The 14558-nt window shown below is 37.1% G+C and overlaps 1 protein-coding gene across 1 annotated transcript; it reads right to left on the bottom strand.

The window, feature by feature from the left end:
• Positions 1–310: 310 nt before the first annotated feature.
• On the bottom strand, positions 311–14528 carry cope.L (COPI coat complex subunit epsilon L homeolog). The gene is made up of 10 exons (XM_018257090.2): positions 14351–14528; positions 14086–14148; positions 13863–13963; positions 10738–10890; positions 4958–5011; positions 3616–3697; positions 1893–2048; positions 1700–1768; positions 1214–1288; positions 311–652 (listed from the first exon to the last, which is right to left on the bottom strand). The coding sequence occupies exons 1-10, from the start codon at positions 14447–14449 to the stop codon at positions 605–607; spliced, it is 900 nt and encodes a 299-aa protein (XP_018112579.1). The 5' UTR covers positions 14450–14528; the 3' UTR covers positions 311–604.
• Positions 14529–14558: the final 30 nt, after the last annotated feature.

Below are 14558 nucleotides of genomic sequence, written 5' to 3'. Positions count from 1 at the left end.
AAAACCGGTTTTCCCGCTTTTTCCTTTCCCATCCCTAATTTGCATATGAAGATGTGCATATGCAAATTTGAATTCGATTCTGTATTTGCCCAAATCTTTCACAAAGGATTCGGGGGATTATGACACTTATGGGGAACACAATGGTTCTGATTTTTTTTGCTGTTTTTTTCTGATAAAACCTTTCATTCTACTGCTCACTAGGATATCCTACTGATTTTGCCAATAGGTCAATCAGATATTATATTTTTTTTAGGCCCAACTGTCCAGACAAACTAAAGAACCAATTAAAAAAAAATAAAGAGCCAGAATAAAATGTATACATTTGTTTTTACTGGGAATGCAGCTGAAGAGAGCACAACAAAGGGACACAGATTATATAAAAAAAAAGTTGGCATTTTCTCTGTAATTGCCAAGAATTAGTTTCCAGGATTCAGACCTTTTGACTTGAGGTTAAAGATAATCAGATCTTTGTAAATGCTGATACAGGCCCAAAGGTTTTGCTAATTTCAGAACGATCATATGATGTACCACCGTGCCCTGCAGGAAGGTGCTTTATGGTTACAGCTTAGTGCTAATGGAGGAATATAAGTTAGCCAGGATGACTTCATGCACTGGGTGCATACTGCAGGACCAACCGGTCAAATTCATTTTCCTGAAAGAAAAAAATGCAGAGCTCTGTAAAACAATCATCAAATTTACAGTCACTAGATTCATTTTGTCGATAGAGCAGGGTAAAGGTCATAAGAGGGAACAAAAGTACGGACGGTAGATTTGTACTGAGGGGACAGTTATAGAACCAGGCAAGAACTATATTGCAGAGATAAAACATAGGGTAGCTTTATTCACAGGCCATTTAAGAAACCATTTTTTTATACATTTTTTTTAAATGATTGCATGTTTTGCTTTAAGTGAATTGAACTATATAAAAGTAAATCAGTTTATTCCACACACAGTCTTCATATGCAAAACACTGCTTTGGCAACACAGTTTCTTTCATTTACTTGTGCCAATGCATTTTTATTAGAATAGGTTTAAGTAAATTCAGCCAATTCAGTGGCCACAAAGAAAATTTGATATGGGTTACAGCATTCCCACATGACATATAAGGAGTAATATTATCCTGACTGCATTTTACATAAACAAATAAAAATTAAGAAGAGAACTGCAGGAAAATAACAGTACAGTATATTTAACAGTGTTATTTGGTTCTCACCTTTGCTTGGTATTCCTTAATAAATGGGTGATTTCTGTGTCCATCCTTTAGTTGAGACAGGTAACGGTTGGTGACCTTTCAAGGCAACAAGATATGAGAATTAAGAGCTAGCATAACGATCTGTCACTTTATTACTTTTATTTAACTGTTACAATCAGAATTGGACCTTTTAAACATAACCTTTTCTATGTAAACTACTCCTTGAAAAAAACATGCCTCCCATTGCCCAGCTGAAAAGAGGTCCAATATTTGAATGTCTCATTGCTCTGGATCTTCAGCCCAGACAACAACAGCATGATCTGCACCTCTGTTGTTACACGGCTTCTAAGGTCCCACATTACACATCAGGGCTAAATAGTTGAGGCTTTGGTTAAGCAACAAACAGTTATTTGGAAACACGACAGCACTGAAACCAGTACTTTCTCTTCAAAATCTTTTTACAAGTAAAGGTCAACAAAAAATAAAATGAAAATCAAATTCTCTTACCTCAGGTGGTTTTCCCATGTGCTGGGTCAAGACAATAAAATTAATCAAGGTCTCTGGATGGCTGCTATCCTACAGCAGTATAAAACAAACTTTATGTCATATATTTAAACATACAGCCAAACAGCAATCACTAACTGAACATAACACAATGCCACTGATGGACTTAAAGGCAGATTCTATCTGGAGACAATACCTTATCCAGTGCTTCCTGTAGAACACCCTCTGCATCTTCCCACTTGCCCTGACCCATATAACACGTGGCTTGCCCATTCAGCAGCAGAAGAGTAGATGAATATTTATCAGACATTTCCTGGAAGATGTAGAAGGCATCTTGCAACTTGTCTCCACCCTGCAGTTTACAAGCATAAAGGGAAAGAATAAACTTGATGAAGGGAAAAAAAGAAAAGAAAGGCAAAACCATGAGCAAAGGGAAAAATACCACATGATGCTATTAAATATTCATGCTCTACCAGATAATCTTAGTGCAATGGGGCTAGATTTCCAGTTATGTGAGATGCTTGGAAGTAGAAGCATTCCTCTGCCAGCATCAGTGTTATAATAAATATGGACGACACACATGAAAATCTAGACAAACAATGACCTATTCAATAGAGAGCAGGACTGCATACGCTCAGGCACTAAAACAATAAACAAAAAAATCTAAAAAAAAAATAGAAAAACAGAAAATCCAGTGACACCTGAGAGACATAATACTAGCTGGCAGCACTGCTTCAATGATACTGATACATGCCAACCAAGGGGCAGCCAGGGGTATTTCTCTAGAGAAATTACTAGGAAGTCAATGGCTTCCATTTCTATCTCCTTTCACTGAAATAGCAGCACGGTCGCTGCTTATAAATGCTTTCTGCATTATGTTAGATACACTTTTTATTAGACTATATATATATATATATATATATATATATATATATATATATATATATATATATGTGTTTCCTTTGCTAGTAGGGCAGGATGGTAGTTCACCTACATACCTAATTAACTTTTAGCCTGACTTAGCCATTTATATACTGGGCTAAATGTTCTATTTCTGGGGTTTTGGAATTTAGATTTTGTTCAGAAGCCGATTCCTGGGGGTCTAATTTACCATGGCACCCAGGCAGTGGTTTATATAAGAGATAGTCAAAGATAGTTTTATTGGCTCTCATGGTAACTGACCCCTATTTGAAAGCTGTAAAGAGTAAGACAGAATCGTAAGGCAAACCATTTAATTATTTAATTAAGTATTAACATAAATAATAAAAGAAAATCATTTGAAAGTAAATAGGACTTTCCCTGACATATTTAAAGATAACAGAAAAGGGGCGGGTTAAAGATGTTAAAAAAAACTTTAAGGCAAAATAAGGCAATAAACGTTAAAGGGGTTGTTCACCTTTAAAATAACTTTTAGTATGATGTAGAGATATTCTGAAACAAACTGTAATTTGTTTTCATTTTTATTATTTTGGATTTTTGTTTTATTTAGCTTTTTTAGCAGCTTTCCAGTATTCAGTTTCAGCAATCTGATTGCTATGGTCCAAATTACCCTAGCAACCATGCATTGATTTGAATAAGAGACTGGAATATGAATAGGAGAGGCCTGCATAGAAAGATGATTAAGAAAAAGTAGCAATGACAGTACATGTGTAGCCTTACAGAACATTTGCTTTTAGATGGGATCAGTCACCCCTATTTGAAAGCTGGAGCCAGAAGAAGGCAAATAATTAAAAAACTATATAAAAAAAAATAATGAAGACCGATTGAAACGTTGCTAAGAAATAATCATGCTAAAAGTTAAATTAAAGGAGAAGAAAAGCTACCAAAGCAGTTTATTGACAATAGATTAGCCAAGTATCTCCTAAGGAACAAATATCAATTACTGGCTAGAAAATTGAATGTACTGAAATTATCCTTACCACAGCAATATTGACCCAAGCTGTTGCCAACTGTGTTAATGTTGCATCCTCATCCACCTCCACCATCTTCTTCAGTTCTTTCCTAATGGTTACCAGACAAATATGTTCCTTAGTAAGATTCTCTCAAAACACTAGATTTACATTAGAATATAGAAAATGGCATGTACATTTTTATACGTACACACTGCCTTGCAAAAGTATCCACCCCTTAGGTTTTTACCTATTTTGCTACATTCCAACCTGTAATGTAAAGGAGTTGCAGAGTTTCACAGCAGAGACTGTCCATAGGACCACAACAAGCCGTACACTCCATAGAGCTGGGCTTTACCGAAGAGTGGCCAGAAAAAAAGCCATTACTTAAGTTAAAAATAAGAAGGCACATTTTGAATTTGCAAAAAGGCATGTTGGTGACTCCCCAAATGTATGGAGGAAGGTGCTCTGGTCAGATAAGACTAAAATTTAACTTTTCGGCCACCAAGGAAAATGCTATGTCTGGCACAAACCCAACACATCCCATCACCCCAAGAACACCATCGCCACAGTGAAACATGACGGTGACAGCATAATGCTGTGGGGATGTTTCTCAGCAGCAGGGACTGGGAAACTGGTCCGAGTCGAGGGAAAGATGGATGGGGCTAAATACAGGGATATTCTTGAGCAAAACCTGTGTCCATCTGCCTGTGATTTGAGACTGGGATGGAGGTTCACCTTCCAGCAGGACAATGACCCGAAGTATACTGCTAAAGCAACACTCGAGTGGTTTAAGGGAAAATATTTAAATGGGTTGGAATGGCCTAGTCAAAGTCCAGACCTCAATCCAATTGAGAATCTGTGGTCAGACTTGAAGATTGCTGTTCACAAGCAAAAACCATCCAACATGAAGGAGCTGGAGCAGTTTTGCCTTGAGGAATGGTTAAAAATCCCAGTGGCAAGATGTAGCAAGCTCATGGAGACTTATCCAAAGTGACTTGCAGCTGTAATTGTAGCAAAAGGTAGCTCTACAAAGTACTGACTTTAGAGGGGGGGGGGGGGGGTGAACAGTTGTGCACGCTGAAGATTTCTGTTATTTGCTTCACAATAAAAAAAAAAAAAAACATCTTCAAAGTTGTAGGCATGTAAATGTAAATGAAATGGTGCAAACTCTCAAACAATCCATTTTAATTCCAGGTTGTGAGGCAACAAAACATGAAAAATGGCAAGGAGGGTAAATATTTATTATCGCGAGTGCCGGAATATATATATATATATATATACACATATATACATACATATACACACATACATAGACAGTATGATTTTAAACAAATACAGTCATGAAAAAAAGTAAGTAAAAGGTTGTTACCGAGCAAGATCAAGCCTGTCAAGTTTCAGCAGCACTTGAATTATTGTGGCCATGCTGCAACAGAGAGAAAAGAAGCAGATTAATACTGTTTCTGAACTTGAAACATTCTCCTAGAGAAACCAAATTGAAAACGTTTCTTGACGAATACTGAATCCAGATCATAAGGATAGTAAGAGTGATAGCAGTACTAGTACTGTATTAAAGTGATACTTGACACTAAAAAAATTATTTTCAAAATATTAATCTACATTAAAAGTTACGCGGATAAGTTACGTTAAGTTTGTCGCGGATAGTTCTGATTTTGTAAGTAATTGCTACTTGAAGTTCCTAAACCTGACTGTCTCGTCTCAGCCTGTCAGTTAGAGTTTCTAAAACGGACTATTGCTGCACAAATATGGCAGCCCCCTCCTAGAGGAACACCGGGGATGAAAAAGGTAACGTAAAAGCATCACGCAAATACTTTTATGGCAATATTATATATAGCATTTAAAAACAATGTTATGACAAATACAAAAAAAGGTTATTTTCTGGTGTCAGTATCTCTTTAAAGGAATTATTCAGTATTACAATTGAAACTGGGTAAATAGATAGATTTGCTGTGCAAATTAAAAATTTTTTTTAATATAGTTAATTAGGCAAAAATGTAATGTATAAAGGCTGGAGTGACTGGATGTCTAATACAACAGAACAATATTTCCTGCTTTTAGTTCTCTAACTGAATTAGTCAGTGACTTTAAGGGGGAGCCCATGGGACATAACTGTTCATTGAATTTGCAATTGATCCTCAGCATGCAGCTCAGATTCAAAAGCTAATGATTATGACCCATTTGCCCACCCCCCCCTCAAGTCACTGATTGGTTACTGCCTGGGAACCAATCAGTGGAAACCAAAAGAGCTGCAAAGCAGGAAGTAGTGTTCTGGCTATTATGTTAGATGTCCAGTCACTCCAACCTTTGTACATTACATTTTTGCCTAACTAACTATATTGGAAACATTTTGTATTTTGCACAGCCTATAAATTTACCCAGTTTTTATTTTTTTACTGAACAATTCCTTTAAAGAAACCACTTAGAATCAAAGCACAACCCAGTCACACACAGTAACTGTGATTAAAAAAAAGAGACAGCCACCACTCTGAAACCTTTGCCTGCTTTCCAGAAACCATAACTTTAACATGCATCAAGGTGAGTTTGGGGTTGAATGGGTCTGTCAGCCTAATGGTTGTATCCAATGTTTCGGTCCCGCCCAAAAGGTTCCTGCGTGGGTCCGAAAAACACACACACAAATATATAGTGGCTAAAGTGTTCCATACTGTAATTTATAAAAATATTATGTAACCGAAAAGCGACCATATAAAAGCACAAGACCACCAGCTGAGTGCTTTTATAAAGGTCAAGTAGCTCCAACGTGACTTTTAATATATTTATAAATCTTGGCAGGAGGAACATTATTCATTATATTGTACAATTAAATGATTATATAGTTTAGTTACATGTAGATAGGTTAGTGAAGAGCTTTCTCTTTGCTGCATAAATACAGCTGGTACAAATGTGGTATAGGGTAAGATTTTCCAGCATTTTTTTTACAAAATAATAATTATTGAAAAAGACTAGAGTTCCAGTCAAAACGTTGGTTCCAGTCGAATCTTTAGTTTGTGTCTACAATAAAAATCAGTTTTAATTCAGTATAAGACCTGCGAGTGATGATTCTTCAAACCTCTTCTATATACATTATTATATATAATAATTGCTTATGTTAGGCTTTTAGACAAGTGACAGGCAGTGTGAAAGGAGAGAAAGTTCTAGTAGAGATCACTATATAATACACAAAAGCCATGAATATCCTGTAAATTATATCCTTATAAACGGTGAGTTCTGATGTCATCAGTTATAAACGGTGAGTTCTGATGTAATTTCTGTCACATGACTCATTGAAATTTGTGTATTATAATAAATAAAGTACCCCCAGTTGTAAAATATGAGGATATTAGAAGTTACCTCGGAGTTCCATGACCTGTATAAAAACACTCGGCCTTCGGCCTCGTGTTTTTATATGGTCATGAAACTCCTCGGTAACTTATAATATCCCTATATTTTACAAAAGGGGGTACTTTATTCACTATATCATACACAAAAGCCATTAATATCCTGTAAATTATATCCTTATAAACGGTGAGTTCTGATGTCATTTCTGTCACATGACTCACTGAAACGTGTGTATTATAATAAATAAAGTATCCCCAGTTGCAAAATATGAGGATATTAGAAGTTACCTCGGAGTTCCATGACCTGTATAAAAGCACTCGGCCTTCGGCTTCGTGCTTTTATATGGTCATGAAACTCCTCGGTAACTTATAATATCCTTATATTTTATAAGAGGGGGTACTTTATTCACTATATATAAACACATAATGGCATAGGAGCGCACTATTTATATAGTGAATAAAGTACCCCCTCTTGTAAAATATAAGGATATTATAAGTTACCGAGGAGTTTCATAACCATATAAAAACACGAGGCCGAAGACCGAGTGTTTTTATACAGGTCATGGAACTCCGAGGTAACTTCTAATATCCTCATATTTTGCAACTGGGGGTACTTTATTATAATACACAAGTTTCAGTGAGTCATGTGACAGAAATGACATCAGAACTCACCGTTTATAAGGTTATCATTTACAAGATATTCATGGCTTTTGTGTATAATAAGGCTATAATTTACATTTTGTTCACAAGTGTACTGCCTTGATGGGGCAGGTCAGCTTATACATATTTGTACAACGATTTGACCAAACCTGTCAGGTTTTCAGCTGAATGTGGGTATTACCCCTCAATAACTGTAGGTTGGCAATTCACTTTTTGCTTTTGTTAAAATGCATTTACCGTATATACTCGAGTATAAGCCGAGGTACCTAATTTTACCTACGAAAACTGGGAAAACTTATTGACTCTAGTATAAGCCTAGACACAACTACAGCCCTGTCTCCCAGTAGCGCACATTCTGCCAAAGCGACCCCCCCAGCGATCAACCAGACTTCTTTGCAAAGCTGATGGTGACAGAGAATTGCCAAACGGATTACTGTGTGCATTGTCCCACTGTCCCACTACCATGTGCAGAGGGTGCTGTTTGATATTGCCATCACTGTTAATCTTTCGTATAACCAACAGATGGTGCTGTGTGATATTGCAGTCACTGTTATTCTTTCATATAACCAACAGAGGGCACTGTGTGATATTGCAGTCACTGTTATTCTTTCATATAACCAACAGAGGGCGCTGTGTGATATTGCAGTCACTGTTATTCTTTCATATAACCAACAGAGGGCGCACTGTTATTCTTTCATATAACCAACAGAGGGTGCTGTGTGATATTGCAGTCCCTGTTATTCTTTAATATAACCAACAGAGGGCGCTGTGTGATATTGCAGTCACTGTTATTCTTTCATATAACCAACAGAGGGCGCACTGTTATTCTTCCATATAACCAACAGAGGGTGCTGTGTGATATTGCAGTCCCTGTTATTCTTTAATATAACCAACAGAGGGCGCTGTGTGATATTGCAGTCACTGTTAATCTTTCATATAACCAACAGAGGGCGCACTGTTATTCTTTCATACAACCAACAGATGGCGCTGTGTGATATTGCAGTCACTGTTATTCTTTCATATAACCAACAGATGGCTCTGTGTGATATTGCAGTCACTGTTATTCTTTCATATAACCAACAGATGGCGCTGTGTGATATTGCAGTCACTGTTATTCTTTCATATAACCAGAGGGTGCACAGTTATTCTTTCATATAACCAACAGAGGGCATTGTGGGATATTGCAGTCTCTCCCCAAGTGAACTGTTGGTATAGGAATGATTAAAAGTGACTGCAATCTCAGCTACTCAGGTAGGGTACCGCTGACCCGAGTATAAGCCGAGAGACTTTTTCAGCACATTTTGGATGCTGAAAAACTCGGCTTATACTCGGGTATATACTATACCAATTTATACTTGTGGAGCGCTCAGAAAAATGTTCAACTGTATATACAATGTAGCCATGTCTTATGCACTTGAACTGCCTTTTAAATTATAGAATGAGCAATATTGTGGCTGAAAGTAACTATATTTATATAGATAAATGTTTTCCTTTGGATGTTGATGCGATTATTTTCCTTTGGATGTTTATGTGATTGATGATTCATTTATAATGTCTTTTTGTGTCCTTAAAGGGGAACTCTGGCTTCCAAACCAATCTGATTAAGGACCACATAACACAGAAACCCACATATACCCATCACAGTTACCTGTTTCTTCAAAAAGTATGAATAAATACAAATGTCTATTCTGCAATCCAGCTGTTAAACAGTTTTTCTCTTTCTGCATCTTTTGAAATCCTGGCAGGGAAGGAGGGACTAAAACACTGATGTTACAAATTGTAAAAACTACTCCACAGTTTAGATACAGCATGCAGGAACTACATAACCCACAAAGCATTGCACTGTGATGTTCAGTTCCTTATTGAAATCATGTGTGTAGGGAATTGTGGGGTTTGGAGAATGCATGCTAAGGACAGCTGCCTGTTGATACAAAGTAACAGTAGTCAGCCAGCTCAGCAAAATAGTCAGACAGATCAGCACCAGAGCAAGGGGCTAGGCTTAAGGAACTGTTCCAAACCATTAAAATGCATGCAAAGTCTGCAGATTTTTTATTGATGTATATTGCAAAGTTGCTTGAAATTATGTTTACTTTCAAAAAGCTAAAGTTAGGATTTTTTTAAAGGGGAACTCCACAAAAACATATTAGTATGAATGTTATTTAACACAAGGGTGTGTGAATGTTTATATATCTAGCTTTCCTTTGAAACTTAAGAATGGTAATTTGTTTAAAAAACACAACAATGTAAGTTAGCTTAGTAGTAGGTGTACAGCACAAAGGAAGTGTATCAATTACTTCAAACATAAATATGATTAACTTCCCCTCCCAAGAGGACAATTTTAATTAACCAAGTAGTCTGTTACATGAGAATGCCTTCAAGATTTGAAAAGCTGTAATTTACAGACAGACAAAAGGAAGGGCAACACAGCTGTTGGGAACAATAATTGTGACAGGGATACTGAATGCAGGTCACAGCTGTCATGAGCTGTAACTAAGACGGATACTGAAGCAGGCTTACAATGTTATAAGAGAGGTTTCACACTGTTCGAGTGATCCTCAACCAGTGGCTCGCTAGCAACAAGTTGCTCACCAACCCCTTGAATGTTGCTCTCAGTGGCCTCAAAGCCGGTGCTTATTTTTGAATTCCTGGCTTGGAGGCAAGTTTTGGTTGCATAAAAACCATGTGAACTGCCAAACAGAGTCTCCTGTTGACTGTCAGTCCACATAGAGTCTACCAAATGGCCAATCACAGCCCTTATTTGGTACCCCAGGAACTATTTTCATGCTTGTCTTGCTTCCAACTCTTTTTACAATTGAATCTGGCTCACAGGTAAAAAAAAGTTTTTGGACCCCAGGGCTAACTGATATATATAAGAATGTTAATTGTCAACAATTAATCATTTAAAATTGCACTAGGATGCCCTAGCACAGTACTTAAAGTACAAGTGGTGCTATAAATTCTGTAATTTCAACAGGAAACAAAAGGAATTTCATAACATTTGATATATGGAAATGCCTTTGAATCATTCATGCATACAACTTCAGTATTACAAGGTGAAAGGCCAAAAGAAAATGTGCTGCAGGAAAATAAATTTTAAATGTGGAAGTGAAGGAAAAAAAAAAAAGTTTTGCCATACCATTCCAGGCTGTCTCCTTGGTGTAGGGCTCGCAAGGCAGCGTCTGTGTTGCCATCATGGAAATAAATTGAAGATGCCATCAGCAGGAATGTTGTGTTAGTGATATCAACACTTTTTGCCATCTTTTTGTCAAGATCTGAGACTATAGCATCTCTACAAAATAAAAATGATAATTGTAGGGAAAGGAAAGATTGACAAGTTTAACACAAACGCATTTATAGTGAACATATCCAACTGCATTTCATTTTCTGACAAAAACAGCAGAGTTGCTCGGTTAGAGGCAAGATTCCATCAAGCAAATGCATCAAACAGTTCTAATTCTTGCTAATTGCATTTGAACCTGAAAGTCCATAAATACTTTTTCGAATTTACCATTGTGCATGTGGCTATGCTACATGCTACATTGAAAAGGAGAGTATTTGACAGCATAAACGTTCTTATTCTGTCCTGAGGTTTGTTTTTTTTTACTCTGCACATTACCCTCAGTACATTCCTAAGTTTCTTTTATAATCACTAGCTGAAGTGCTAGAGTAAGTGTAAGTATCCATTTAAAGGAGAACTAAAGCTTAATTAAAGAAGTAGACTAGAAATGTTGTACATTGTGTTTTGAGCTTATATACCAGTCCAAGGTAACCAAAAGACCTTTAACAGGGAAGAACTGTGTCTCGAAATATGCCCCAGTAGCTCCCCATCTTCTTTTCTGCTGATTCATTGCACATGCTCTGTGCTGCTGTCTCTTACTGAGCTTAGGGAGCAATGCACAAGATACTACATATATATCATATAAATGTCACAACATAAGGCTAAGTAATTAATACAGATAATTACTACATGACAGCACAAAAAACAGTGCAACTAGCATCAGAATTTAATAATCAGCCCTGTAGCATCAACTTATATAACAGACCAACCTCATTTTCAACTTGATTGTTTAAGACAACCCCTAAGCTTAGCATCTCAACAGCTGCGCAGAGCCCACTGAGCATATGAGTGTCGCAGACAATTTCCAAGATGGCAACCTCCTGTGACAAGTTTGAAGTCCTGAATCATTGCTGCTATTGAGAAGCTGAAATTTTAGGCTGGTACAATAAGTTCAGTATATCAAATATGGTATTTTTAGCCATATTTTTAGGGTTTAGTTCTCCTTTAAGGCTGCTATGACTCCACACTATAATCTAAGTTTATTAATATCATTATAATAGTATTACGAAGACTATAGCTTCGATCCAGAGTGTATATCTAAAATCACTGAGGATTGCCAAGTTGTCTAATACCCTGGGCAAGTGTATGCACAGTACGGAAAGTCTTTGTCAATTTCTGAATTGTGCAAAGGCACAGATGAGCACTGGAAAGAATAACTTAGCTCCCACAGTGATCTACTTTTTCTTCTCCTTTAAGATATTTTATCTAAAATAGGACTATATTTTAGCTTTGATGGCAGGCCATCTATTCATTGCAGACCTATGCTTTCTAGAAAAGCTGTGAACTTTTAGTTTGTATAATAAAAAGCTAAATTAGAGAACATTTGTTCTAAAACTTCAAGATTCTGCGATACTAAAATTGAATCTTTAGTATAGTCTAACCCTCTTAGGAGATGTTTTGTTATTGATTTTAGTTATTTAGTTATTAGTTCTTTTTTCTAAACTAGTTAACACTCCAGTTTAGAATCTAAGCTTTTATATCATTGCTAGGATACCACTTAAAGTATCCATACAAATGGACACTCGTTATTGACTATGCTACTTTTTACAAAGTCAGAAGCCCAAAACTTTGATGCCTTTACTGTCAGTTATTGATTAGGTTGCAGTACAGATTTCCCATTCACCAACTACACTGATAAATCTAACTAGGTCAGTTATACAACGAAACAGCATGACAGCCAGCTGTACAGCATAGCAATGTAGACCTAAACCATTGCTATCTGGAATCTATGCCAAATGTGTAATAAAGGCATTTTAATTTAAAGGAACATTTTTGGACTGCCTTCTAGACTATGTAGCAGTTACTACCTGTGAAGAGTGAATGAGGTGAGGTGCACCCTGTTAAATGTATAACCCTGTTGGTGCGGACACGTTTGATTTGAGGAGTATCCAACAAAATGGCCAATATCCAAACAGGTTAACATTAGGACTGAGAAGCAATTGTTTTAAAGCACAGTTTAAGTGCATTACTTTCGTTTTTACAAATCGTAAAAGACTTTTTTACGCTCTGGGCTAAGGATTTATACGAGAAGCAAGTTAACCAATTGATATGCATCTGGAAAAAGTTGTGACCTTGTAAGTAGGGAATTCGGCTGCATGAACTGGTTGTGGTCCTTTCAGGCAAATAGGATTTTGCTCTATTGAAACCCTCAAACTACAGTTCCCCTCAGCCTCTAAAGGGGGTTTAAAGCGTAACTTAACCCAAACCTTTTTAACACATGTAGCGTAGCAGTCACAAAGGGTGATTTAGTTATTTTATAACATACTACACTATATGCATTTTATAGTTTGTTGTTTATTTTCCCGCTAGCCGTGTGGCACTGGCCATTTTGTTGGATATTTTATATTATGTGGAGAGACTGTACTGGGACCGTCAGGAGAAGAAAGACTGAAGGTTTAGCTAACCTAATCATATACTTGTTTGTGATTGATTTGAGGAGTGCATGCACTCTATAAGTTTGGTATATGCCCTTCCCATCTGAAGACTCATGGAAGTCAACCTGCAATCTCTGTTTAATTTGGTGAGTTTATTTTGTGGTTGTAAATCCCCTACAAGTTTTATTTCTGGAAACTTAACCCCATATTTCTGGGGGTTCTGGTCCAAATATATCACATAGGCTGATAACTGTTCTATTTGTATAGGGTCAGGGTCAAGTGACTTTCTGGTGCAAGTTATATATCATCTCTCCTCTTGTAAAAAAGGCCAAAGACGGTCTAAAAAATGTCTGTCGGAGGTCAACAAATCCATTTAATTATAATTTTCATACATTTGTTATGTTTAATGATGGTTTGTGGCAATTAAAGGAACATGCACCAATTACTTCTTCAATAATAGTGCAGATTCGGATTATTTCAAAGTTGTTCAGGTGAGAGCCATAGACTGGGACACAATAACAGTAACACAGAGATGTAGAATACACTTACCTGCGGCTCTCATTGGACAGATACTCTGCAAACAGTCGGACAGCCTGCAATTCCGCATTGGCATTTGGACGGATTTCATCAAGCACTACCCCATACTTGCGCTGCATGCAAGGAAATAAAAAGAAAGTGGCATTCCAGCAGGGTGAAATAAAAAAAGCTACATTCACATCAAATACCAAGCTTCAAAATGTGACCTATGATTATGATGAAGAATGTCTTTTACCTGGGCTATATATGCTCTGAACAGGAATACATCCCTCTCCACCTCCTTCTCTGGACTCGAAGGCTGTAAAATCAAATGTTTTCACATTACAATTGAATAAGTTACCTCAGACTGTTTGCAAATGGTTCATAATGCATGTTCGTTTCATATTGTTGCTATACGGATTTCCTATTAAAGGTGATTGGTAATAATAACTCTCCTATCCATTTGCCTTCAGTCATTATTCCAGCCCTCCCACTTCACTCCAAACGCTAAATGACTTCACCTTCACCCTTTGAGCTTCATTAATGCACTGCTGGTAACTTCCAATGTAGAAAGAATTCTTCACATCAAACAACTCGTCCACCTCTCCCTGGTTAGCCATTTCTGTGTACCCCGGACACGTCAGCCGGGCTGCTTCAACTACTTCCGCCTTCGCTTCTGTCTCTCAACGAAAGGCCTGCCGGGTAATGTAGTACTACAGATCGCTGTCT

Source organism: Xenopus laevis, chromosome 1L, assembly GCF_017654675.1.
Source record: "Xenopus laevis strain J_2021 chromosome 1L, Xenopus_laevis_v10.1, whole genome shotgun sequence".
Taxonomy (NCBI): domain Eukaryota; kingdom Metazoa; phylum Chordata; class Amphibia; order Anura; family Pipidae; genus Xenopus; species Xenopus laevis.
This window is presented reverse-complemented; position numbering and strand designations above follow the sequence as displayed.